Source organism: Mauremys mutica, chromosome 15 (assembly GCF_020497125.1).
Source record: "Mauremys mutica isolate MM-2020 ecotype Southern chromosome 15, ASM2049712v1, whole genome shotgun sequence".
Taxonomy (NCBI): domain Eukaryota; kingdom Metazoa; phylum Chordata; order Testudines; family Geoemydidae; genus Mauremys; species Mauremys mutica.
In genome coordinates, this window is record NC_059086.1 from 34,231,849 (window position 1) to 34,258,251 (window position 26,403).

The window sequence follows — 26,403 nt, forward strand, 5'->3', positions numbered from 1 at the left end:
ATACTAACCGTTCTTTATCTCTTTGTTCATCAGCGATATTTAAAGTCATTAAATTTTAAAGCTTTGTGACCAGGGGCTGCTAACAGGGAGTTTCGCAAGGGAGTTCTCCAGGTTAAGGAGGAGCAAATACAGCACCCTTGGGGTAAGTGATTGACTGTCTGTAGTGTGTGTTTGTTTGTGTTTGGGGGTTACTTGCTGTGTGCTGAGCTTGTGTTTGTCAGTCTGTTTGGTTGGTTGGTTGTTTGAAGGACAGTGCGATGTTGCTGGCAATTGGAGACTGTGAGCTTCAAAGGAAGGTTTGAAAGCTCGAAAACTCAGATCCCACCGCATCTAACATCCCATCACAGACCTCTGGGCATACTTACCTGCTGATAATCAAAGATCAGTTGCCAAATTAATTGCCAAGATTAGGCTATCCCATCATACCATCCCCTCCATAAACTTATCAAGCTTAGTCTTGAAGCCAGATATGTCTTTTGCCCCCACTGCTCCCCTTAGAAGGCTGTTCCAGATCTTCACTCCTCTGATGGTTAGAAACCTTTGTCTAATTTTAACTCTAAACTTCCTGATGGCCAGTTTATACCCATTTGTTCTTGTGTCCACATTGCTGAGCTTAAATAATTCCTCTCCCTCCCTAATATTTATCCCTCTAATATATTTGTAAAGAGCAATCATATCCCCCCTCAACCTTCTTTTGGTTAAAGAAGCCAAGCTCTTTGAGTCTCCTTTCATAAGACAGGTTTTCCATTCCTCGGATCATCCAAGTAGCCCTTCTCTGTACCTGTTCCAGTTTGAATTCATCCTTATCTCTACTGGAAATACCTCGCCTGATGCATCTCAAGACTTCATTAGCTTTTTTCACGGCCATATCACATTGGTGGCTCATAGTCATCCTGTGATCAACCAATACTCTGAGGTCCTTCTCCTCCTCTGCTACTTCCAACTGATGTGTCCCCAATTTATAACTAAAATTCTTATTATTAATCCCTAAATGCATGACCTTGCACTTTTCACTATTACATTTCATCCTATTACTATTACTCCAGTTTACAAGGTCATCCAGATTATCCTGTAGGATATCTCGGTCCTTCTCTGTGTTAGCAACACCTCCCAGCTTTGTGTCATCCGCAAACTTTATTAGCACATTCCCACTTTTTGTGCCAAGGTCAATAATAAAAAGATTAAATAAGATTGGTCCCAAAACTGATCCCTGAGGAACTCCACTAGTAACCTCCTTCCAGCCTGACAGTTCACCTTTCAGTATGACCCATTGTAGTCTCCCCTTTAACCAGTTCCTTATCCACCTTTTGATTTTCATATTGATCCCCATCTTTTCCAATTTAGCTAATAATTCCCCATGTGGAACCATATCAAATGCCTTCCTGAAATCGAGGTAAGTTAGATCCACTGTGTTTCCTTTGTCTAAAATATCCGTTACCTTCTCAAAGAAGGAGATCAGGTTGGTTTGGCACAATCTACCTTTTGTAAAACCATGTTGTATTTTGTCCCAATTACCATTGACCTCAATGTCCTTAACTACTTTCTCCTTCAAAATGTTTTCCAAGACCTTACATAGTACAGATGTCAAACTAACAAGCCTATAGTTACTCGGATCACTTTTTTCCCCTTTCTTAAAAATAGGAACTATGTTAGCAATTCTCCAGTCGTACGGTACAACCCCTGAGTTTACAGATTCATTACAAATTCTTGCTAATGGACTTGCAATTTCATGTGCCAGTTCCTTTAATATTCTTGGATGAAGATTATCTGGGCCCCCGATTTAGTCCCATTAAGCTGTTCGAGTTTGGCTTCTACCTCGGATGTGGTAATATCTACCTCCATATCCTCATTCCCATTTGTCATCCTGCCATTATCCCTAAGCTCCTCATTAGCCTCATTAAAGACTGAGGCAAAGTATTTTGTTTAGATATTGGGCCTTAACCTCCATTCCATCCTCAGTGTTTAGCGGTCCCACTTCTTCTTTCTTTGTTTTCTTCTTATTTATCTGGTTATAGAACCTTTTACTATTGGTTTTAATTCCCTTTGCAAGGTCCAACTCTACATGGCTTTTGGCCTCTCTCACTTTATCCCCACATGTTCTGACCTCAATAAGGTAGCTTTCCTTGCTAATCCCGCCCATCTTCCACTCCTTCTAGGCTTTCTGCTTTTTCTTAATCACCTCTCTGAGATGCTTGCTCATCCAGCTTGGTCTACAACTCCTGCCTATGATTTTTTCCCCTTTCTTGGGATGCAGGCTTCTGATAGTTTCTGCAACTTTGACTTGAAGTAATTCCAGGCCTCCCCCGCCTTTAGATCCACAAGTTCTTCAGTCCAATCCACTTCCCTAACTAATTTCCTTAATTCTTTAAAGTTAGCCCTTTTGAAATCAAAAACCCTAGTCCTAGATCTATTTTTGTTTATCCTTCCATCTAGTTCAAGTCTCCCATGATCACCCAATTCCCATTAGTGTTTACTTCATTAAAAACATTAAAGAGGTCTCTATCCATATCCAAATTGGATCCCGGCGGTCTGTAGCACACCCCAAGCACTATCTCAGGGGAGGCTCTAGTAGCTTTCTTTCCCAGTGTGATTTTCGCCCAGACAGACTCTGTTTTATCCATTCCATCACTTCTTATTTCTTTACAGTTAACCTCATCATTGATATACAACACTACTCCACCACCTTTGCCTTTATTTCTGTCTTTCCTAAACAGCACAGACCCTTCAATACCTATACTCCAGTCATGACTACTATTCCACCATGTTTCTGTTATCGCTATAATATCCGGGTTCACTTCCTGCTCCAATAACTCTAGTGCCTCCATTTTGTTACCTAGGCTGCTCGCATTAGTGTACAAACATCTTAATTCTTGGTGTTTGGCTTCACTCACATTATCTGGTTAGGCCCAGACATTCTACCACCAGTATCACCTATTAGACTGGTATCTACACTACCCGTCCTCCTTATGTCCATTCTCCTGCCCACGGCTGTATCCTCTCTTACTTTGTTTTCTTCCCTCTCCATGTTAAATTCCGGTGTGGAGATTACCTGGACATCTCCCAACCATCTCCCCCAAATTCCTATGCCCCAGGAAGGTTTTGGCCGGTTTGAGCCTGTCCCCGATGGTAAACAAGTCCCCTCTCAGAGATGGAGTCCAGGGGTCAATATTTCATCTGCTCCATATTGGATCTTATTTTAAAGCCAGTGATTTATTTCATAAACACCTTATTGAGCAACTAATTGAACATATTAAACTGTTTATACTTCTTACACCTAACAGGATGGGGGTGGGGGTGGGGGGACATGAATGGGGGAGGGGATGCTGGCAAAGGGGTCAAAATGGGGGGCTGAGGGGTCCAATGGGTGAACATCAGGGGGATGAAGGGCAAATCAGGTGGGGAATCTGCCGGGGGGGGGAGGGGCAGTTCCTCTTGAGCTCTGTCCCCGTGATCTTGTCCCCTCCCCTTTCTGGGGGGCAGGTCGGCTCCCCCTCCCCCAGTGTCCCTTTTGCAACATCCTGAGGCCGGAGAGGGACCAGGCAGCTGCAGGAGGGGATGTGGTTTGCTGGGCGTTGCAGGGAGCTGGCTTTGCTCTGACCATGGTAGATTTGGGCTGGAGATTGCAGAGAAACCATCTGATGGGGAAGAAAGGGGCCGAGCGCATCACGGGCTTCCTGGGGCTGCAGCCCCCGGCGCAGTTCCTCATTCCCCTCGCACTCGGGCCTCAAGCGGCTGCAGCCATTGGGACACGGGCACCCTAGGTGAGAGCTCTGGGCCCTACAAGGAAGCTGGGGGTCGTTCGCACTGTTGTGGTTGTTGAGCCTGCGAAGCGGCCCGGCTGCAAGCTCACGGGCAAGTTCCCCAGCTGTGCCAGGGCCCCGAGAACCAGGGGAAATTGGGGACGACGCTGAACATTGTAACCCGGGCGAGAGGACCAGCCACAGATGCTGAGTTGGTCTGACCCGAAAAGCCCCCTGGCTACAGCCCCAGGACTGTTGATATCGCGCTGGGTGAAAACAGAAGCTGGAAGCAGGAGTTAATAGTCCCAGATTGGTGGGAGGGACTTTGGGCCAGCACAGAGAGAACCCCCAGGCAAGAGGCCCTGCAGGCCGGACTCGGAGGGGGATCATAACACAGACGGGGGTGGTGGGGGGGACGCTGGGAAGAAGGGTCCTGCCACCTAGCGCCTGAGGGCGTGTGGCCCCCGCCAGAGCAAGTGTCTGAGCTGTGTGTGACGGGGTCCCCGGGGTGCAACCTGGCCTGTGGGACCGCTGAGCCCTCCAAAGCCACTATCCTGGGCTGCCTCTGACACTGTGATGCTGATGTCAAGCTATGAACCTCTGAGGCTCTGCACTCACACAGCCAGCCACTGGCAGGGACCCACCCAGCTGTGTTACACCAATGATCTCCCAGCCACTCAGGTACCAGCAATAGGGAGCTCCAGCCAATTACCCCCAGCTCCCCAGCCTTGCACCCCTGACCGATACCATCCTGCAGTTCTCAGAAGCCATTCCGGTGTCAGTTCATTAAGTCCCCCCTCCCTCAGTGTGGCGGGGACATGCACTAGCCTTTGTAAACTGAGCTGAGATTTCCCAGCACTTCAACCAAAACACACTGTTTTAGGTCAAATATAAAACAGATTTATTAGGTGCAGAAGGAGAGATTTTAAGTGGTTATAAGGAGCAGGTGCAGAGATCAGAGTTGGCGACTTAAGAAATAAAAATATATTCACAGTCTAATTTCTACAAACGAAACAGGATTTGAATCAGGCAGTGTCTCCCCCGACAGATGGTACAAGCAGGTTACAGATCCTCAATACACAGACTGGACTCCATCCCAGCCTGGGACGACCCTTCCCCAGTTCAAGTCTTTGTCCTCCAGATGTTCCTCCAGGTGTTGAGATTTGGGGAAGAGAAGCCCAGGGAATATGTCCCTTCCCCTCATTTGTATCTTCTTCCAGCTTGCTGGAAAGATCTTTGCTGTGACAGGGATCAGACAGTCCCCATTGGTCCAGCAATCTCCATTCTTTCCTTGATGGGTGTTGATGAGCCATTAACAGTGTCTGGCTGGTCCTTTGTTGCAGTTGAATGGTTGGCTGTGGGCGTCTCCCAACCTCACAACGTATTTCCGTAGCACACCCAGCAATGCTTCAGAACGTCCCACACAACGACAGCACATACAATACATCGGGACATGAATGTTCAAGAGATCAAGGCTTTTAAAATGATGCCTCCCAAGGCAACTTTGTACCCAACCGATCATAATTCTATCGTAGTGGTGAATACTGGAGCTCCTCAGTGCTACTTTGAGGTACAGATTGTCACCCTGTGATATCACCGCAGCGTGACCAGGGCCTGGGAGAGACGTGTAACGTTTGAGGAAGAGGCTGTGAACTTCCTTTCCCATGCAGAGGCGGCTGTTTGTGGTGTCCCTGTGCCCACAGGGCGGGGTGACTTGTTTACTTTCACCTTCCCCATCTTTTCCTTATTTGTTTATCAGTTGCTGTTTAATAAATTGTACGTGCTCTGAACTCTGTGTACTGATCAGTGGGTCCGGGAAGCAGCCGGTGCAAAGAGAGAGCCCCGGAGTGGGGACACCCTCGCCCCTGTCCTAAGCGACCATGACAAGACTGGGGGTCGAGCCCCCAGGAATCCGGGGCCCAGCCTTGCCGGGGTTACGAGGACTCTGCCACACAGGAGGGAGGAAGGGGAGCCCTCGAGGTCAGGCAGGCCTCTGGGTAAAGGAAGTGGGAGCGATGACTCAGATCCTTTCACTAGCCAATCCCACCGGGGCGGGTATAAACCAGGAAAGTTTCCCACAATAGCAGGACCTTTCCCCAGCTTACACTAGGAGCAGGGTCAGCGGCCGCCCTGCCCGTCCGTCCGGAGAGTGAAATGAACCGGCTCCTACTCCCAAAGCCCGGCTGGTCTGGACACAAGCGGCTCTGCTCCGGTGACTCCCGAAGGAGCGAGACTTGGAGCTGGGCTGACTGCGGCTGTTGGCCGCGGTCGCTCAGCCCCTGTTTCAATAGACAGGCCGGGTTTGATTCCTTGTCTGGGGGTTTAACCTGAAAGCTTTGACTGTGAGCGGCTGCTGCTGTGGGTTTGCCCAGGAGCCGAGTAGAACCAGGGGCTCGGTTTGAAACGAGCCCCGGCCCCCGGCCTGTGTAACGCTGGCGAGGGAGAGAGTTTCCAACCCCCTGAGGGCTCTGGGTCTGTGAGACTCTCTGCAAAGAGCAGCCAAGACTGGAGTTTGGGGGGACAGGCCGAGGGTGGGGCGGGGGGGGATTAGAGGGGAGATGGGCTGAGATCAGGGAGCAAGTGGGGACAGGAATTCGAGGGGAGACAGAAAGGGGGCGGGTGTTGGAGGGGAGATGGGAGAGCGCAGTGTGGGGTTGGGGAGGGACAGGGATGAGGTAGAGATGGGCGAAGGTTCGTGCAGGGAGCGGGGGTTGAGTGGGGACAGGACAGGGGCAGAGAGGACGGGGATTTGAGGGGAGATGGGATGTCTATATAAACAAGCCTGTGGCACGTCCCTCTCTAGGGGCCTGGCCACATAACCACTGACAGTGTCTCCTCCAGCTCGGGGCAGGGTCTCTGCGGGTGTGAAGAAGAACTTCCTTTTTTTTGTTTTAAACCTGCTGCCCATTAATTTCATTTGGTGGCCCCTAGTTCTTGTGTTATGGGAGCAAGTAAATCACTTTTCCTTATTCACTTTCTTTACATCACTCATGATTTTATAGACCTCTGTCATATCCCCCCTTAGTCTCCTCTTTTCCAAGCTGGAAAGTCCTAGTCTCTTTAATCTCTCCTCATATGGGATCCGTTCCAAACCCCTAATCATTTTAGTTGCCCTTTTCTGAACCTTTGCTAGTGCCAGTATAGCTTTTTTTGAGATGAGGGGGCCACATTTGTACGCAGTATTCAAGATATGGGCGTACCATGGATTTGTATAAGGAGAATAAGATATTCTCTGTCTTATTCTCTATCCCCTTTTTAATGATTCCTAACATCCTGTTTGCTTTTTTGACCGCCTCTGCACAATGCGTGGACGTCTTCAGAGAACTGTCCACGATGACTCCAAGATCTTTTTCCTGACTCGTTGTAGCTAAATTAGCCCCCATCATATTGTATGTATAGTTGCGGTTATTTTTTCCAATGTACATTACCTTACATTTATCCACATTAAATTTAATTTGCCATTTTGTTGCACAATCACTTAGTTTTGTGAGATCTTTTTGAAGTTCTTCACAGGCTGCTTTGTTCTTAACTATTTTAAGCAGTTTAGTATCATCTGCAAACTTTGCCACCTCACTGTTAATCCCTTTCTCCAGATCATTTATGAATAAGTTGAATAGGATTGGTCCTAGGACTGACCCTTGGGGAACACCACTAGTTGCCTCTCTCCATTCTGAGAATTTACCATTTATTCCTTCCCTTTGTCCCGTCTTTTAACCAATTCTCAATCCATGAAAGGACCTTCGCTCTTATCCCATGACAACTTAATTTATGTAAGAGTCTTTGGTGAGGGACCTTGTCAAAGGCTTTTTGGAAATCTAAGTACACTATGTCCACTGGATCCCCCTTGTCCACATGTTTGTTGACCTCTTCAAAGAACTCTAATAGATTAGTAAGACACGATTTCCCTTTACAGAAACCATGTTGACTTTTGCCCAAAAATTTATGTTCTTCTATGTGTCTGACAATTTTATTCTTTACTATTGTTTCAACTAATTTGCCCGGTACTGACGTTAGACTTACTGGTCTGTAATTGCCGGGATTAATTCTGGGGTTCCCTCCATTTCCCCAGCCAGCTCCAAACTGAAACCCCGTCCAGCTGTCTCACACCCCCTCCTCCTGGTTCCTCCTCCAGCCTTTGTCCAGTTTCCCGGGCAGAAGGTGTCACCTGGCCCCAACCCCCCATCCTGGGCTCTCATGTTACGTGCTCAGCTATCTTCCCTCAAGGAAAGTCTCCCATCGCACACACAGTCCCAGTAAAACTCCCCTGCAACATTCCCAGGTCAATACTCCCCACTCCCTGCTGCATCACAGTGACCTTTCCCGAGTCCCCACAGAGACATAGAGAAGCTGGGAGCTGCCTGATGCGTGGCCAGGCTGAGGGGCCTAGGGTTTCCTGGGTTTTGCAGGGACCTCTGCTTGCTTTGGCTGTTCTAGATTTCGCCTGCCGATTAGGGACAATGTGTGATGGACACAGGAAGAGATGAGACATCGTCGACTTCCTGTAGCTGGAGCCACCAGCTGAGTTCCTCATTTGGGGCTCGGTGGAGCTGGGCACCGGGGTGTTGGTGGTAGCGCTGAGGGGCCCCTCGCTGCCCTCATCATGGCATCTGCTCTCACCGTCCTCCTCCTCGGTGAGTATTGAATAAAGCCAGGGTGTGTGCCCATGGGGGGTGGGATCTGAGACCAGGGCGTGTGCCCATGGGGGGTGGGATCTGAGACCAGGGCGTGTGCCCATGGGGGGTCGGATCTGAGACCAGGGCGTGTGCCTATGGGGGTCAGATCTGAGACCAGGGTGTGTGCCCATGGGGGGAGGGATCTGAGACCAGGGCGTGTGCCCATGGGTGGTGGGATATGAGACCAGGGCGTGTGTCCGTGGGGGGTAGGGGGTGGCAGAATCTGAGTCTAGGGCATGTGCCCATGCAGGGAAACTGACACCAGGGCATGTGCCCGTGGTTTGGGGGTGGGGGTCTGAGACTAGGGTGTAGGATCCAGTTGCCCTGGGATCTGGTTATTAACGAGCCGTCTCCTCTCCAGGCTGCTGGCTGGCCGGACACAGCAGGGTGTGGGGACGTGAGTATCAGTTTGTGGGGAGGACGATAACATCAAGGACGGGGGAGGGGATGCATGGGGTGGGGAAAAGACGAACTGAGCCCTGAACCTTCCCCAAAACTCAACCCAAACTCCCCCTGTGAGCTCAGACCCGTCCCGGCCCTGCTAGGGAATAACTAGGAGCCGAATCAGGCTTGTGGGGTCTGATGAAGCAGACGGGAACTGTCCCCTCGTTCAATGTCCTCTCCCTCCCCCCACCCTCGGCTGTGAGGATCGGGGTTGGGGGCGGCATGTGGATTTATTTCTGTGATGGACTCACAGATCGTGCCCACTCATGGCCCCGTGCGGTCCGTGGGGGGTGCCCCTTTCAGTGCGACAGCCCTTCTCGGGGGTCCTCTCTCTCTTGGGGTCAGGCCCCTCCACCTCCCGGAGCTGCACCTCTCTGAGCCTTAGCGCCCCTGTCTCTCAGCCCACGTGCTCTGGATCCCCCGGGCCTCCTCACCCCCGAAGGGGATAATGCCACCCTGCTTTCTAGCCCGGAGCGACTCTCAGCCAGCATAAAACAGGAGGGTTTATTGAGAGTTGAGCACAGCACAGGAAACTCTCAGGGCCTCAGGCCTGGCCTCCCTCAGCCCAGCACATCCCAGTCTCCCCTGCAGCCAGGTGGGCTCTGCCTGTCCCCCCTCTCCAGCCCAGAGCCTCCCTGCCTCCCAGCTGGGCATCCGATATCACCAGCCCCAGGTCTCCTCTGTCCATTGTCTTCTCTCCAGGTAAACAGGGTCGTAAACAGGAAGGCCTGGGTCTCCTCTCCTCTCAGCCCTCCTCTGACTGAAACCGGCTGGTCAAGTCACTGGGGTCCTGTCCCTGCAGCCCTTTGTCCTCCCACTGGCCAGAACCAGCTGTGACTCCTGAGCTGGGCTTCCAAGTCACCAGGTCACCAGTCACTGGGGTCTCCATCCTCCAGGCCATCGGCCGGGGTCTTGAGTCTCTCTCCGGTCCTCTTTAACAACAAACTCCCTCTCCCCTCACCTCCTTAAACCAGTAACACCTAGGGACACTGACTGCCACCCCCTGTCCATGCAACCCACTGGAAACCACAGAAAACCCCAAGAAACACCCCCACTCTAGATCCCCTCTGGGAACCGAAACATTCACGGTTAGTGCAGCCATGGGGGAAAACCCCCCAGATCCTCCCCTGCCCCCAGATCCACCCCCAACAGCTCCCTCCCCTGCACTCACAGCTTCCCCACCAAGGCCTGGGGAACGGTGGGTCTTGTGAGTTTCCTGCCAGTCACAGACTCTATTTCCAACCCTGGGATGGGGGGCAGAGCTGCATCGGGCCCATGGCTCAGGCTCCCTGGCTGGCCTCAGGCCGGGGGTGGTGGTGGCAGGTGATCTCTCATGCAGCCGGGCCCTGAGCGACGTCTGGGTGAACCCCCTGCCCCCGAGCCCCAAGGGCAGGCTGTGCCAACCCTGGTAGGGGACAGACTCCTAGAGAGGCCGAATGACGGATGAACTGAATTGTGACGGTGGGGCGGTGGTAGGGGGGAGCGGGGTGCACCGATGGGACGCTCAGAGCCAGGCTTTGCCCTGATCCCTGGGCCCAGCAGAGGGGACCCCTGGCCAGGGAGTGGGGATGGAGTCACTTGGGGGTTCCCCAGCCAGGGGGGAGAAGCAGCCCCTGGAGATTTGGGGCAGAGGAAGGCCGGGGGCTGGGGCTGCTCTGGCCTAGCACAGGGATGGGGTCACCCGGGCCGGCAAACGTAGCTGGAGCTGCTCAGCATCGCACGGCTGGAACTGGAGTCGGTTGGCTGGCTGGGGCTGACCGGGGACAGGGGCTGTGCCAGGGGCACTCTGGCGACGGGGCTGGGGGGCTGTCGTGGGGTGCTGGCTAGCCGAGGTTTCTTCAGCCGGGGGAGGGGGTGGCGAGGGGCACTCGGGGCTCCTGCCACTAGAAGCGGGGCCTTGTGCAGTGTGTGTGTGTGGGGGTGCGGGGGAGGGGGCTGCAGGGCCAGCCTCACGGAAAGGGGGGTCCACCCACCGCCCATGGGGGATGGATTCACTGGGGGGAGCAGCAGCCACTGGAGATTGAGGGGAGCTGCGGAGCAGGAGGCCTTTCCCAGGGGGATACTCCCCATCTCGGGAGACACCCAGAGAGCTAGGGGCCCAGGGGCTGCTCAGCCGGCCCCTCCCCACTCCCCTGGAAACCCAGTACTCAGTCGGGAGCTGTTCTTGGGAGGGGCCGGTGCCTGGGTCGTCGTGTCGGCCCCTCCCCGCCCGGTGTCTGTGTCTCACGGCCTGTCTGCTTCCCACTGCAGAGCCCAGCTACCCCAAACCCACCATCTCTGGGATCCCCAGCGAGGGGGTTTCCTTGGGGGGATCCGTGAGCATCTGGTGTAAGGGGCAGCACCAGACCGTGCAGTTCATGCTGAATAAAGATGGACGCCACATCCAAAGTGTGGATTCGGACTCACAGGCTCTGTTTCTCATCAACAACCTGAGCCGGGAGCACGGCGGGAACTACAACTGCTCCTATCGCAGCAGATCGGGGCCGTTCACGATGTCGTACCCCAGCGACCCCGTGGAGCTGGTGGTGAGAGGTGAGAGGCCCGGCTCGGCGTCCCCGTTCCCAGCCCCACCCCCAGCCAGACCCTCACGGGGACTCGGTGCCAATGGGACACTCAGAGCCAGGCTCTGGCCTGAGCCCTGATTCCGCAGAGGGGACGCCCAGCTGGGGAGTGGGGACGGAGTCACTGTGGGGTTCCCCAGCCAGGGGGGAGCAGCAGCCCTGGAGGCTACTTTAACGCTGTCCCCAGTTTGTATGAACCATGAGTTGCTATTTAATCCAGTGATCCCAACTCCTCTGTTCTCCAGCGGCCGCCCCAGGCAGTGCCCCGGCTGGGGCTGAATGAGGCAGGGGCTGCAGGAGAATCAGTGGTTTGGTGGACATGGTGCTGGGCTGGGACCCAGGAGATCTGGCCCAGCTCCTAGAGCAGCCACAGACTCTGTGTGATGGGAGCACGTCTTGGTTTCCAAAATGTCCTTCATTGTGGGGGGGGCCTCAATGTTCAGGGATCTCAGGCTGAACACCAACAAACCGAGACGCCCACAGTTAATGGAGACCTCTGCAAACCCTGGCCTCAATAGCGCTGGATCCCTTGTGCTGGGGGAGCATGTAGGGCCCCCGCTATGTTCAGGACCCTGTTGTGCCAGGCGCTGCATAAACACAAAGTGAAGAGACAGTCCCTGCCCCTGGGAGCTCAGTGAGGAAAGTGAATCTGTCTGTGCCTCAGTTTCCCGCTCTGTAGAATGAGAGGCTGACTCCCTTCCTGTGTGCGGCTCGGGGCCTGTGGTGCTGGGCAATGCCGGGCACAAGAGACCAGCCCGTGAATTGCTCTGTGCTTGGGGGTCTGGATGCAGTGAATGAGGCAGGGGCCACACACGGCTATATGAGGGTCCCAAGCATTAGGGAGCGGTGGCTCAGTATCCGTGTGGCTGGGAGCCCAGCTCGCAGGGCCGGGATTCTGGGTGGGGGAAACTCTGGGATCTGGGAGAGAATCTCTGCCCGGGGGGCCCTGGATCTGCCCAGGGCTGGGGCCGGCTGGGGAGGCCAGGGCTGGGTGGGTGCCCGGGTCTGGCTCTCACAGCCTGTCTCCTGTGCGCAGAACCCAGCTTACCCAGACCCAACATCTCTCTGAGCCCCACTGGGGTCGTGGCCTCAGGGGCAGACGTCACCATCCGGTGTCAGGGGCAGCGCCGGGACGTGAGGTTCTTCGTGTACAAGGCTGGAGACCTGAACCCGCAGCGACACATGGACCCTGCTGGTGCCGGGGCCGAGTTCCACATCCCCAGCGTGGGCCGGCAGCATGGAGGGAGCTACAGCTGCAGCTACCGGCCCCAGTCAGAGCCCTTCATCTCCTCAGAGCCCAGCGACACCGTGCAGCTGGTGGTAGCAGGTGAGGGGCCTGGCTTGGCTTCCCCACTCCCAGCCAGACCCTCGCGGGAGGCTCCAGGCTGCTAGGACGCTCAGAGCCAGGCTGTTCCCTAAGCCCTGACCCCGCAGAGGGTACGCCCGGCCAGGGAGCGGGGACGGAGTCACTGGGGGGTTCCCCAGCCAGGGGTGAGCAGCAGCCCTGGAGGCTACTTTAACGCTGTCCCCAGTTTGTATGAACCGTGAGTTGCTATTTAATCCTGTGATCCCAACTCCTCTGTTCTCCAGCGTCCGCCCCAGGCAGTGCCCCGGCTGGGGCTGAATGAGGCAGGGGCTGCTGGAGAATCAGTGGTTTGGTGGACACGGTGCTGGGCTGGGACCCAGGAGATCTGGACCAGCTCCTGGAGCAGCCACAGACTCTGTGTGATGGGAGCACGTCTTGGTTTCCAAAAGTGTCCTTCATGGTGGGGGGGCCTCAATGTTCAGGGATCTCAGGCTGAACACCCACAAACCAAGACGTCCACAGTTAGTGGAGACCTCTGCAAACGCTGGCCTCAATAGCGCTGGATCCCTTGTGTTGGGGCTCCATGTAGGGCCCCCGCCATGATCAGGGCCCCGGTGTGCCAGGCGCTGCCTAAACACAGAGTGAAGAGAGAGTCCCTGCCCCTGGGAGCTCAGTGAGGAAAGTGAATCTGTCTGTGCCTCAGTTTCCTGCTCTGTAGAATGGGAGGCTGACTCCCTTCTTGTGTGCGGCTCGGGGCCTGTGGTGCTGGGCGGTGCCGGGCACCAGAGACCAGCCCGTGAGTCGCTCTGTGCTCGGGGGGCTGGATGCAGTGAATGAGGCAGAGGCCACACACGACATATGAGGGTCTCAAGCATTAGGGAGCTGTGGCTCAGTGTCTGTGGGGCTGGGAGCTCCGCTCACAGGGCAGGGATTCTGGGTGGGCGAAACTCTGGGATCTGGGAGAGTCTCTTCCCTGGGGGCCCTGGATCTGTCCGTGGCTGGAGCTGGCTGGGGATGCCAGGGCTGGGTGGATGCCTGGGTCTGGCTCTCACAGCCTGTCTCCTGTGCGCAGATCCCAGCTTACCCAGACCCTCCATCTCTCTGAGCCCCACTGGGGTCATGGCCCCAGTGGCAAACGTCACCATCCGGTGTCAGGGGCAGCGCCGGGACGTGAGGTTCTTCCTGCACAAGGCTGGAGACCTGAACCCGCAGCAACACATGGACACTGCTGGGAACGTGTCCGAGTTCCGCATCCTCAGCGTGGGCCGGCAGCACGGAGGGAGCTACAGCTGCAGCTACCAGCCCCGGTCAGAGCCCTTCGTCTCCTCGCAGCCCAGCGACCCCGTGGAGCTGGAGGTGGCAGGTGAGGGGCCCGGCTCCACGTCCCGGCTCCCAGCCAGACCCTCATGGGGGGCTCCATGCTGCTAGGAGGCTCCCAGCCAGGCTGTGCCCTAAGCCCTGGGCCCAGCAGAGGCGACCCCCGGCCGGGGAGCGGGGACGACGTGGGTGGGGGGTGTAATAGTCCAGGGAAAGCTCTGCCTTCCCTGGCTGGAGCCGCTGCCGAGGGACGCCGGGCTGTGGTTGGCCAGCTGGCCGGGGCCTGGGGCTGGGGTCACCCGGGCTGGCTGGCGCCGCTGGGGCTGCTTGGCATGGCATGACGGGGGCTCGGGTTGGTTGGGCGGCTGTGGCTGACTCGGGACTGGGCTGGGGCTGGCCAGCCGGCCGGGGGCTGGGGTTGGTCAGCCGGGGACTGGGGTCGCTCGGGCCAGCTGGCGTGACTGGGGCTGGCCAGGCTGGGGCTGGGCTCAGTCGGCTGGGGCTCAGGTTGCATGTCTGGCTGCAGCTGACCCGGGACTGGGGCTGTGCCAGGGGTCCTCTGGCGGTGGGGGTGGGGGGCTGTCTCGGGGTTCCGGCCAGCCCGGGGGTTCTCCGGCCGGGGGAGGGGGTGGCAAGGGGCACTCAGGACTCCTGCCACTAGAAGCGGGGCCTTGTGCAGTGTGTGTGTGGGAGGGGGCTGCAGGCCCAGCCTCCCGGAAAGGGGGGTCCACCCACCGCCCATGGGGGATGGAGTCACTGAGGGGAGCAGCGGCACTGGAGATTTCAGTCCAAGAGTTGGGGGATCCCTGGCTCCAGGGCCCCATCTCGGGGGACACACAGAGCTCTTTGGGCCTAGGGGCTGCCCAGCCAGCCCTCCCCACTCCCCTGGAGGCCCAGCACTCAATGGGGAGCTGTGCTGGGTGGGGGCCGGTGGCTGGGTCACCGTGTCGGCCCCTCCCCGCCCAGGGTCTGCATCTCACGGCCTATTTCCTTCTGCTCCCAGAGCCCACTCTGCCCAAGCCCTCCATCAGCCCCAGCAGGGAGGTCTCCCAGGGGAGATCTGTGTCCGTCCGGTGTCAGGGGCTGTGCCCGGGCGTGCGGTTCGTGCTGAGGCAAAGAATTGTTTAGATATTGGGCCGTGCCTAGATTATCCTTAACCTCCATTCCATCCTCAGTGTTTAGTGGTCCCACTTCTTTTTTCTTTGCTTTCTTCTTATTTGTCTGGCTATAGAACCTTTTACTATTGCTTTTAATTCCCTTTGCAAGGTCCAACTCTACATGGCTTTTGGCCTTTCTCACTTTATCCCGACATGTTCTGACCTCACTAAGGTAGCTTTCCTTGCTAATCGCTCCCATCTTCCACTCCCTGTAGGCTTTCTGCTTTTTCTTAATCACCTCTCTGAGATGCTCATCCAGCTTGGTCTACAACTCCTGCCTATGATTTTTTCCCCTTTCTTGGGATGCAGGCTTCTGATAATTTCTGCAACTTTGACTTGAAGTAATTCCAGGCCTCCTCTGCCTTTAGATCCACAAGTTCTTCAGTCCAATCCACTTCCCTAACTAATTTCCTTAATTATTTAAAGTTAGCCCTTTTGAAATAAAAAACCCTAGTCCCAGATCTATTTTTGTTTATCCTTCCATCTAGTTTGAACTGAATTAGCTCATGATCACTCGAACCAAGGTTGTCCCCTACAACCATTTCATAGAATCATAGAATCTCAGGGTTGGAAGGGACCTCAGGAGGTATCTAGTCCAAGCCCCTGCTCAAAGCAGGACCAAACCCAACTAAATCATCCCAGCCAGGGCTTTGTCAAGCCTGACCGTAAAAACCTCTAAGGAAGGAGATTCCACCACCTCCCTAGGTAACCCATTCCAGTTCTTCACCACCCTACTAGTGAAAAAGTTTTTCCTAATGTCCAACCTAAACCTCCCCCTCTGCAACTTGAGACCATTACTCCTTGTTCTGTCATCTTCTACCACTGAGAACAGTCTAGATCCATCCTCTTTGGAACCCCCTTTCAGGTAGTTGAAAGCAGCTATCAAATCCCCCCTCATTCTTCTCTTCTGCAGACTAAACAATCCCAGTTTATGAGGTCCTCACTACTCACCAAAACCAAATCTAAAATGGCATCCCCTCTTGTTGGTTCTTCAACTACTTGGTGAAGGAATCCATCAGCTATCGCATCCAGGAAAATCTGAGCCCTATTATTGTTACTAGCACTTGTCCTCCAGTCTATATCTGGGAAGTTAAAGTCTCCCATGATCATCCAATTCCCATTAGTGTTTACTTCATTAAAAACATTAAAGAGGTCTCTATCCATATCCAAATTGGATCCCGGCGGTCTGTAGCACACCCCAAGCGCTATCTCAGGGGAGGCTCTAGTAGCTTTCTTTCCAATGTGATTTTTGTCCCAACAGACTCTGTCTTATCCATTTCATCACTTCTTATTTCTTTACAGTTAACCTCATTATTGATATACAACGCTACTCCACCACCTTTGCCTTTATTTCTGTCTTTCCTAAACAGCACAGACCCTTCAATACCTGTACTCCAGTCATGACTATTGCTCCACCATGTTTCTGTAATCGCTATAATATCCGGGTTCACTTCCTGCACCAATAACTCTAGTTCCTCCATTTTGTTACCTAGGCTCCTCACATTAGTGTACAAACATCTTAATTCTTGCTGTTTGGCTTCACTGACATTATCCAGTTAGGCCCAGACATTCTACCACCAGTATCACCTATTAGACTGGTATCTACACTACCCATCCTCCTTATGTCCATTCTCCTGCCCACGGCTGTATCCTCTCTTACTTGGTTTTCTTCCCTCTCAATGTTAAATTCTGGTGTGGAGATTACCTGGACATCTCCCAACCATCTCCCCCAAATTCCTATGCCCCGAGGAGGCCCCAGAGCCGCAGCACCTGGGAGAGCCCTGGGGGGAGCTGGGCCAGACCTGCCAGATGGGGGGCTGGGGGTGGGGGCTCTGCTCTTGGGGCAGCGCCAGCTGCTGATTTCCCCGTCCGAGCCCCCGAGTGTCTCTCCCCTTCCCCCACAGCAGGCCCCCCAGGGCACCCGGATTTCACCTATGCCAACATCGCCCGCCTGGTGCTGAGCGCCATGGTCCTGTTTGTCCTGGGGCTGATCCTGTCTGAGGCCTATTACAGCCACCTGAGGGGAGCACCTAGGTGAGATGACCCCCCCCATGCCCCTTGCTCCCTCCAGGGGCTGGGCCCAGGGCGACACCGGCCCCTCTAACATGCTGTCTCTCTGCACCCCCAGGAGCCTGGATCCGGCCATATAGAGAAGAGCTGCTTCCCCATGGGGGGCTGAGATGCCAGCACAAGTTCCCTGCCCCCAAACATCCCTGTCTCAGAGAATCCCGCCCCCCAGAGTGTTCCCAACCCAATTGCTGCACCCCAGGATTGAACCCTGACCTCTGGCCCCGCGGGTACCAGTCACTGTGGCACCAGCTAGAGGAGCTGCCCCAGAGCTGGGCGCATCAGGCTCCCCACAGAGCAGCCCCTGGTGGGTGTCGGGGTCCCATTCGCTGCCCCAGCTGGGCTGGTCTCTGCCTGGGGCTGTCAGTGGGGAGCGGGGATGCTGCGTCTGACCCCTGGCGCTGGAATAACGACACTTACTGCCCCCCCCAGGTGTCTGTCCCCCTCCTCTCTCTGCAGCGGGGTCTCCAGCCCCTTTTCTGCCCCCACTTTTCCCTAGACCTGCCCTGCCCTGTATTTCTATTTTACAAACCCCCAGAGCTTCCTGCTCCCCTGCCCCCCAATCTCCCCACCCCAGGGGGCAGCTGTGATAATGGAGCCTCCAAATGTCCCCTCGTGGTGGGTTCAGCCAATGAAGGTGAGTGAGAAGTTCAGGCAGCGTCACGAGAAAAGACAGTTACTCACCTTTGTAACTGTTGTTCTTCGAGATGTGTTGCTCATATCCATTCCAATTAGGTGTGCACGCGCCGCGTGCACGTTCGTCGGAAGACTTTTACCCTAGCAACACTCGATGGGTTGGCTGGGCGCCGCCTGGAGTGGTGCCGCTATGGTGCCGAATATATACCCCTGCCGACCCATCCGCTCCTCAGTTCCTTCTTGCCGGCTACTCCGACAGTGGGGAAGGGGGGCGGGTTTGGAATGGATATGAGCAACACATCTCAAAGAACAACAGTTACAAAGGTGAGTAACCGTCTTTTCTTCTTCAAGTGCTTGCTCATATCGATTCCAATTAGGTGATTCCCAAGCCTTACCTAGGCGGTGGGGTCGGAGTGAGACGTCGTGGAGTGTAAGACCGCTGAGCCAAAGGCAGCATCGTCTCTAGATTGTTGAACCAATGTGTAATGCGACGCAAAGGTGTGGATGGAAGACCAGGTAGCCGCCCTACAAATTTCCTGGATGGGCACACGGGCCAGGAAGGCGGCAGAGGAGGCTTGAGCCCGAGTAGAATGGGCAGTGAGATGTCCCGCGGGAACATGCGCCAAGTCATAGCATGCCCGGATACATGATGTCACCCAAGAAGAAATTCACTGGGAGGAGACCGGCATACCCTTCATTCGGTCAGCGACGGCCACAAAGAGTTGAGGAAACCGCCTGAAGGGCTTGGTTCTCTCAATATAAAACGCGAGAGCCCTACGGACATCCAACGTGTGTAATTGTTGTTCCCGACGCGATGAGTGCGGTTTTGGGAAGAAAACAGGGAGGAAAACGTCTTGATTGACGTGGAACGCAGAAACCACTTTAGGGAGGAATGCCGGGTGTGGTCGGAGCTGTACCTTGTCCTTATGGAAGACAGTATAAGGGGGATCTGCAGTGAAAGCGTGACGTTCCGAAACTCGTCTCGCCGATGTAATAGCAATGAGAAAGGCCGTCTTCCAGGAGCGGTACAGCAAGTAGCAGGTAGCCAAAGGCTCAAAGGGGGAACCCATGAGCTTAGCCAACATGAGGTTCAGGTCCCAGGTAGGGGTAGGTCTCCTGACTTGAGGGTACTGTCGTTCCAAGCCTCTATGAAACCTGGAAACCATGTGGTGAGAGAAGACTGTACTGCCCGCCTCGCCCGGATGGAAGGCGGAAATGGCTGCAAGATGCACCCGTATAGACGAGACTGACAGGTTTTGCTCCTTAAGGGACCATAAGTAGTCCAGGATAGTGGGGATGGACACCTGACTCAGGGCCGCCCAGAGAATTCAGGGGGCCTGGGGCAAAGAAATTTTGGGGGCCCCTTCCAAAAAAAAATTGCAATGCTATATTCTCGTGGGGGCCCTTGCGGGGCCCACGGCAAATTGCCCCACTTGCTCCCCCCCACGGGCGCCCCTGGGAAAAATAAACCTTCCGCATTTTGGCACAAACCCAGTTTTGAGAAAACTTCTTTACAAGGTATCACTGGTTCTCAGCATCAGCTAGTGCTAAAAGGCACTAAAGCTCATTAAAGGGGTTGGACAAATATTTTCCATCAAAACTTTTTCTGGATCGAAAACTAGGGGTTTTTAAAAAGCAGAAAAAAATCACGGACAATGTCTGCTTTCCTTCAAAATTTGTTATGGTTTTTTTAAATGAAAAGCTGAAATTAGTCTGCCAAAACCTGAACATGGTTTGAGGTTTCAGAAGTGTGTGGCCAAATATCTGCTGCTTGCTGTGTTTGATTGTTTAAAGAAACAATAAAAAAATTCTGCTTAAAAAAAAATCCAAAACTTTTGAACCACCTCAGCTTGTAACCAAACACCTGAGCCTGAGAAACAGAGGCTAGGGACACCATTCCTTACCCATCCTGGCTAACAGCCATTAATGGACTTAATCTCCATGTATTTATCTGTTTCCTAGAGAATGGCTCCATGTGATCCCTCACAAACGGGAGACAGTTACTGTGGGTTTGTCTTTAGTATAGACTATGTACATACTCCATGAACTGAGCATTTGAGCTTGTTCCAGAATCTGGGATGAGCCTATGTTGTCCAAACTGAAATGCTCAAAATAGCACATGCATGTGAATGGACACAGGGTGCTAAAATTAAATTAATCCAGGGGTTCTCAAACTGGAGGTCAGGACCCCTCAGGGGGTCACGAGGTTATTACTGGGGGTCGTGAGCTGTCAGCCTCCACCTCAAACCCTGCTTTGCCTCCAGCATTTATAATACTGTTAAATATATTAAAAAAGTGTTTTCAATTTAGGGGGGGGGGGCGGGTCGCACTCAGAGGTTTGCTATGTGAAAGGGTCACCAGGACAAAGGTTTGAGAACCACTGAATTAACCCCTCTGAAGCCTCAGGGAATGCAGGGGAGAGGGGTCTCCCTTGGTAGGGTTGGGAAGGATATTGCTCTTCTCATGTGATCCCTCCCCGCAGTGGCTAATTTTAAATGAAGCTACCCTCCCCTGACATGAATCTCCCTATGGCACTGAAATTACATATAGACTATAATTTGGGATTTGAGAAGTGAAAGGGATGGTTGCCCTAATGGAAAAGCTAACAGCTCGGCTCTTCTGCAAGCCTCAAACTGCTGAATGAGCTTTAGGGTGGGGAAGGCTGTGCCTCCCAAACAGCCTGGCCCTACCCCCTATCCAACCCCCACCCACTTCCTGCTCCTGACTGCCTCCCTCAGAATCCATGACCCATCCTGCTCCTTGTCCTCTCACCGTCCCCCAGAGACGCTGTAACCAGGTCGGACTCAGCCCTGCGGCGCCTCCTGCTGGTTGTCCTTGGGAATTAGCTCAGTCCAGCATCCGGAGCGCCCTCTGCAGGCTGGTGATCCGCCTTCCAGCTACTGGCCCCCGTGTCCCTCCCAGGACCTCGGTGCCCTTCAACTGGGTCTCCCCCTCCCAGGGGAACCCCCCACCCCACTATCCCCACTTTGCCTCAGTATTGGCTACTGCCAGTCATTGTCTAGCCCCACACCCTAGGGCAGACTGCAGTATCAGCCTACTCATCACAGGCAAAGGGGTTTGGACCTGCTGCCTTTGCCTACCCCTGGGTTGCCCCTTGCAACCCCCAGTACCTCTTGGCCTAGAGCTAGGCTGCAGCCTGGGGCTTTCTAGGCTGGAGCTCCCCAGCTCCACAGCCTTTCCCCAGCCCTGCTCCACTCAAGTGTGTGTGTGCGCGCACACGCACACACACCCCTCCCCCCAATACAGAGAGAGACTGTTTTTCTTCTGGCTCCCCTGGCCTTCTTATAAGGCCCTGTTGCTCAGTTTGGGGCGTGGCCCCAGCTGCAGCCACTTCCCCCAATCAGCCCAGCCTAAAGCCCCTTCCCAGGGCTGTTTTAAAGCCCCAAAGGGCAGGAGCGAGTAGCCACCCCACTACAGACCCCCACCCACCACCCTCGGACCCCACCCCTGCTCCCTGTCTGCCCCAACCCCTATCCACTCCCCCCCCGGAACACCCACAATCCAACCCCCCCATTCCCTGCCCCCTCCCTATGCCCTGACTGTCCCCGGGACTCCCTGCCCCTTACCCAACCCCGCCAGCCCCAGCCTCTTACCCCCGGCTCCCTCCTCACCTGGAGCATCAGCGCGTCGCGGAACAGCTGCAGCGTGTCCCCGGCGGGGCCTGAGCCCCGCCCCGCTCAGAGCCGCGTGGGGAGGGGCTGGGGCTGGGAGCTCCACAGCGAGCGGAGGGAGCTGAGCTCAGCCCGGAGCTCGCAGCCCCACCCCCTCCCCACGCGGCTCTGAGCGGGGCGGGGCTCGGGGGCCCCGCCGGAGACACGCTGCGGCGCTGATCTGAGGACGTCGCTTGATGCGCTGAGGCTCCAGGAGGGGGCGGAGGCGGGAGCCTCAGCTGTTCTCTTGGGGGCCCCTGCGGAGCCCGGGGCAAATTGCCCCCTTTGCCCCCCCCCTGGGCGGCCCTGGACGAGGGCCTGGGAAAGAGACGTGTAACGTTTGAGGAAGAGGCTGTGAACTTCCTTTCCCGTGCAGAGGCAGCTGTTTGTGGTGTCCCTGTGCCCACAGGGTGGGGTGACTTGTTTACTTTCACCTTCCCCATCTTTTCCTTATTTGTTTATGAGTTGCTGTTCAATAAATTGTACATGCTCTGAACTCTATGTACTGATCAGTGGGTCCGGGAAGCACCCGGTGCAAAGAGAGAGCCCCGGAGTGGGGACACCCTCGCCCCTGTCCTAAGTGACCATGACAAGACTGGGGGTCGAGCCCCCAGGGATCCGGGGCCCAGCCTGGCCAGGGTTACGAGGACTGTGCCGCATGGGAGGGAGGAAGGGGAGCCCTCGAGGTCAGGCAGGCCTCTGGGTAAAGGGAGTGGGAGCGAGGACTCAGATCCTTTCACTAGCCAATCCCACCGGGGCAGGTATAAGCCAGGAAAGTTTCCCACAATAGCAGGACCCTTCCCCCGCTTACACTAGGAGCGGGGTCAGCGGCCGCCCTGCCCGTCCGTCTGGAGAGTGAAATGAACCGGTTCCTCCCCCCACAGCCCGGCTGGTCTGGACACAAGCGGCTCTGCTCTGGTGACTCCCGAAGGAGCGAGACTTGGAGCCGGGCTGACTCCGGCTGCTGGCCGCGGTCGCTCAGCCCGTTTCAATAGACAGGCTGGGTTTGATTCCTTGTCCGGGGGGTTAACCCGAAAGCTTTGCCTGTGAGCGGCTGCTGCTGGGGGTTTGCCCAGGAGCCGAGTAGAACCAGGGGCTCGGTTTGAAACGAGCCCCGGCCCCCGGCCTGTGTAACGCTGGCGAGGGAGAGAGTTTCCAAACCCCTGTGGGCTCTGGGCCTGTGAGACCCTCTGCAAAGAGCAGCCGGGACTGGAGTTTGGGGGGACAGGCTGAGGGTGGGGCGGGGGGGATTTGAGGGGAGATGGGCTGAGATCAGGGATCGAGTGGGGACAGGAATTTGAGGGGAGACAGAAAGGGGGTAGGTGTTGGAGGGGAGATGGGAGAGCGCAGTGTGGGGTTGGGGGGGACAGGGATGAGGGGGAGATGGGTGGAGGTTCGTGCAGGGAGCGGGGCTTGAGGGGGGGACAGGACGAGGGCAGATAGGACGGGGATTTGAGGGGAGAAGGGATGTCTATATAAACAATCCTGTGACACGTCCCTCTCTAGGGGCCTGGCCACATAACCACTGACAGTGTCTCCTCCAGCTCGGGGCAGGGTCTCTGCGGGTGTGAAGAACTTCCTTTTTTTTGTTTTAAACCTGCTGCCCATTAATTTCATTTGGTGGCGCCTAGTTCTTGTGTTATTGGAACAAGTAAATCACTTTTCCTTATTCACTTTCTCCACATCACTCATGATTTTATAGACCTCTGTCATATCCCTCCTTAGTCTCCTCTTTTCCAAGATGAAAAGACCTAGTCTCTTTAATCTCTCCTCATATGGGACCCGTTCCTAACCTCTAATCATTTTAGTTGCCCTCTCTGAACCTTTTCTAGTGCTAGAATATCTTTTTTTGAGATGAGGGGGCCACATCTGTACGCAGTATTCAAGATGTGGGCGTACCATGGATTTATATAAGGGCAATAAGATATTCTCCGTCTTATTCCCTATCCCTTTTTAATGGGATTCCTAACTTCCTGTTTGCTTTTTTGACCGCCTCTGCACACTGCGTGGACGTCTTCAGAGAACTGTCCACGATGACTCCAAGATCTTTTTCCTGACTCGTTGTAGCTAAATTAGCCCCCATCATATTGTATGTATAGTTGGGGTTATTTTTTCCAATGTACATTACCTTACATTTAGCCACATTAAATTTCATTTACCATTTTGTTGCCCCATCACTTAGTTTTGTGAGATCTTTTTGAAGTTCTTCACAGTCTGCTTTGGTCTTAACTATCTTAAGCAGTTTAGTATCACCTGCAAACTTTGCCACCTCCCTGTTTACCCCTTTCTCCAGATCATTTATGAATAAGTTGAATAGGATTGGTCCTAGGACTGACCCTTGGGGAACACCACTAGTTGCCCCTCTCCATTCTGAGAATTTACCATTTATTCCTTCCCTTTGTCCCCTGTCTTTTAACCAGTTCTCAATCCATGAAAGGACCTTCCCTCTTATCCCATGACAAATTAATTTATGTAAGAGCCTTTGGTGAGGGTCCTTGTCAAAGGCTTTTTGGAAATCTAAGTACACTATGTCCACTGGATCCCCCTTGTCCACATGTTTGTTGACCTCTTCAGAGAACTCTAATAGATTAGTAAGACATAATTTCCCTTTACAGAAACCATGTTGACTTTTGCCCAACAATTTATGTTCTTCTATGTGTCTGACAATTTTATTCTTTACTATTGTTTCAACTAATTTGCCCGGTACTGACATTAGACGTACTGGTCTGTAATTGCCGGGATTAATACTGGGGTTCCCCTCCATTTCCCCAGCCAGCTCCAAACTGAAACCCCGTCCAGCTGTCTCACACCCCCTCCTCCTGGTTCCTCCTCCAGCCTTTGTCCAGTTTCCCGGGCAGAAGGTGTCACCTGGCCCCAACCCCCCATCCTGGGCTCTCATATTATGTGCTCAGGTATCTTCCCTCAAGGAAAGTCTCCCATCGCACACACAGTCCCAGTAAAAACTCCCCTGCAACATTCCCAGGTCAATACTCCCCACTCCCTGCTGCATCGCAGTGACCTTTCCCGAGTCCCCACAGAGACATAGAGAAGCTGGGAGCTGCCTGATGCGTGGCCAGGCTGAGGGGCCCAGGGTTTCCTGGGTTTTGCAGGGACCTCTGCTTGCTTTGGCTGTTCTAGATTTCGCCTGCAGATTAGAGACAATGTGTGATGGACACAGGAAGAGATGACACATCGTCGACTTCCTGTAACTGGAGCCACCAGCTGAGTTCCTCATTTGGGGCTTGGTTGAGTTGAGCTCCGGGGTGTTGGTGGCAGCGCTGAGGGGCCCCTCGCTGCCCTCATCATGGCATCTGCTCTCACCGTCCTCCTCCTAGGTGAGTATTGAATAAAGCCAGGGCATGTGCCCATGGGGGGTGGGATATGAGTCCAGGGCATGTGCCCATGGGGGGTGGGATCTGAGACCAGGGCGTGTGCCCATGGGGGGTGGGATCTGAGACCAGGGCGTGTGCCCATGGTGGGGGGTGGGATCTGAGACCAGGGCGTGTGCCCATGGGGGAGTCGGATCTGAGACCAGGGCATGTGCGCATGGGGGGTTGGATCTGAGACCAGGGTGTGTGCCCATGGGGGGTGGGATATGAGACCAGGGCGTGTGTCCATGGGGGGTGGGGGGTGGCAGAATCTGAGTCCAGGGCATGTGTCCATGCAGGGAAACTGACACCTGGGCATGTGCCCGTGGTTTGGGGGTGGGGGGTCTGAGACTAGGGTGTAGGATCCAGTTGCCCTGGGATCTGGTTATTAACGAGCCGTCTCCTCTCCAGGCTGCTGTCTGGCCGGGCACAGCGGGGTGTGGGGACGTGAGTATCAGTCTGTGGGGAGGACGATAACATCAAGGACGGGGGAGGGGATGCATGGGGTGGGGAAAAGAGGAACTGAGCCCTGAACCTTCCCCCAAACTCAACGCAAACTCCCCTGTGAGCTCAGACCCGTCCCGGCCCTGCTAGGGAATAACTAGGCGCCGAATCAGGCTCGTGGGGTCTGATGAAGCAGACGGGAACTGTCCCCTCGTTCAATGTCCTCTCCCACTCCCCACCCCCGGCTGTGAGGATCGGGGTTGGGGGCTGTGACGGTGCTGTTCTGGCGGGACCGAACTGAGAGTGCCAAATCAGGACCAATTGCTCAAACAGGGCAGTCACAGCCCTAGGCTGGGGTTTTTCCACCTCTAAGGCAAACCAAACCAGCCAGACAAAGAGGACTCTGGTCTCACCCCACTGGCTAACCACAAGTCACACAAGCAATTTCCTTAGACACTCCAGTCTCCCAGTATCACCACCAGTGCACTCGTCCTGGGGATGAATGGTTATGAAAACCAACACCCCAATAAAAGAAAAAGGTTCTCTCGATCCCAAAGAATCAAGCCCCAGACCCAGGTCAATATACACATCAGATCTTACCCACAAATCACGCTGTTGCCAAACCTTTAGAATCTAAAATCTAAAGGTTTATTTACAAAGGGAAAAAGGTAGAGATGAGAGGTAGAATTGGTTAAATGGAATCAATTACATACAGTAATGGCAAATTCTTAGTTCAGGCTTGCAGCAGTGATGGAGTAAACTGCAGGTTCAAATTAAGTCTCTGGAACATCCCCAGCTGGGATGGGTCCTCAGTCCCTTGTGTAGAGCTTCAGTTCGTAGCAAAGTCCCTCCAGAGGTCAGAAGCAGGATTGAAGACCAGATGGAGATTAAGCATCAGCCTTATATAGGCTTTTCCAGGTGTAAGAATCTCTTTGTCCTTACTGTGGAAAATTCCAGCAAAATGGAGTCTGCAGTCACATGGACAAATCTCTGCATACCTTGCTGAGTCACAAGGCGTG

The 26,403-nt window shown here is 54.5% G+C and overlaps 2 protein-coding genes across 2 annotated transcripts in view; both read left to right on the forward strand.

The window, feature by feature from the left end:
* Positions 1 to 26,403, forward strand: part of LOC123350011 (immunoglobulin superfamily member 1-like) — a 127,296-nt gene that overhangs the window by 50,627 nt on the left and 50,266 nt on the right. The gene's annotated exons all lie outside the window — the stretch shown is intronic.
* LOC123350167 (immunoglobulin superfamily member 1-like) overlaps positions 8,328 to 26,403 on the forward strand; it is a 35,736-nt gene continuing 17,660 nt past the window's right edge. Inside the window, exons 1-2 of the mRNA XM_044988600.1 lie at positions 8,328 to 8,371; positions 25,352 to 25,387. Of these exons, the coding sequence (XP_044844535.1) occupies positions 8,341 to 8,371; positions 25,352 to 25,387 (67 nt within the window). The 5' untranslated portion in view covers positions 8,328 to 8,340. The remainder of the gene's footprint in view (positions 8,372 to 25,351; positions 25,388 to 26,403) is intronic.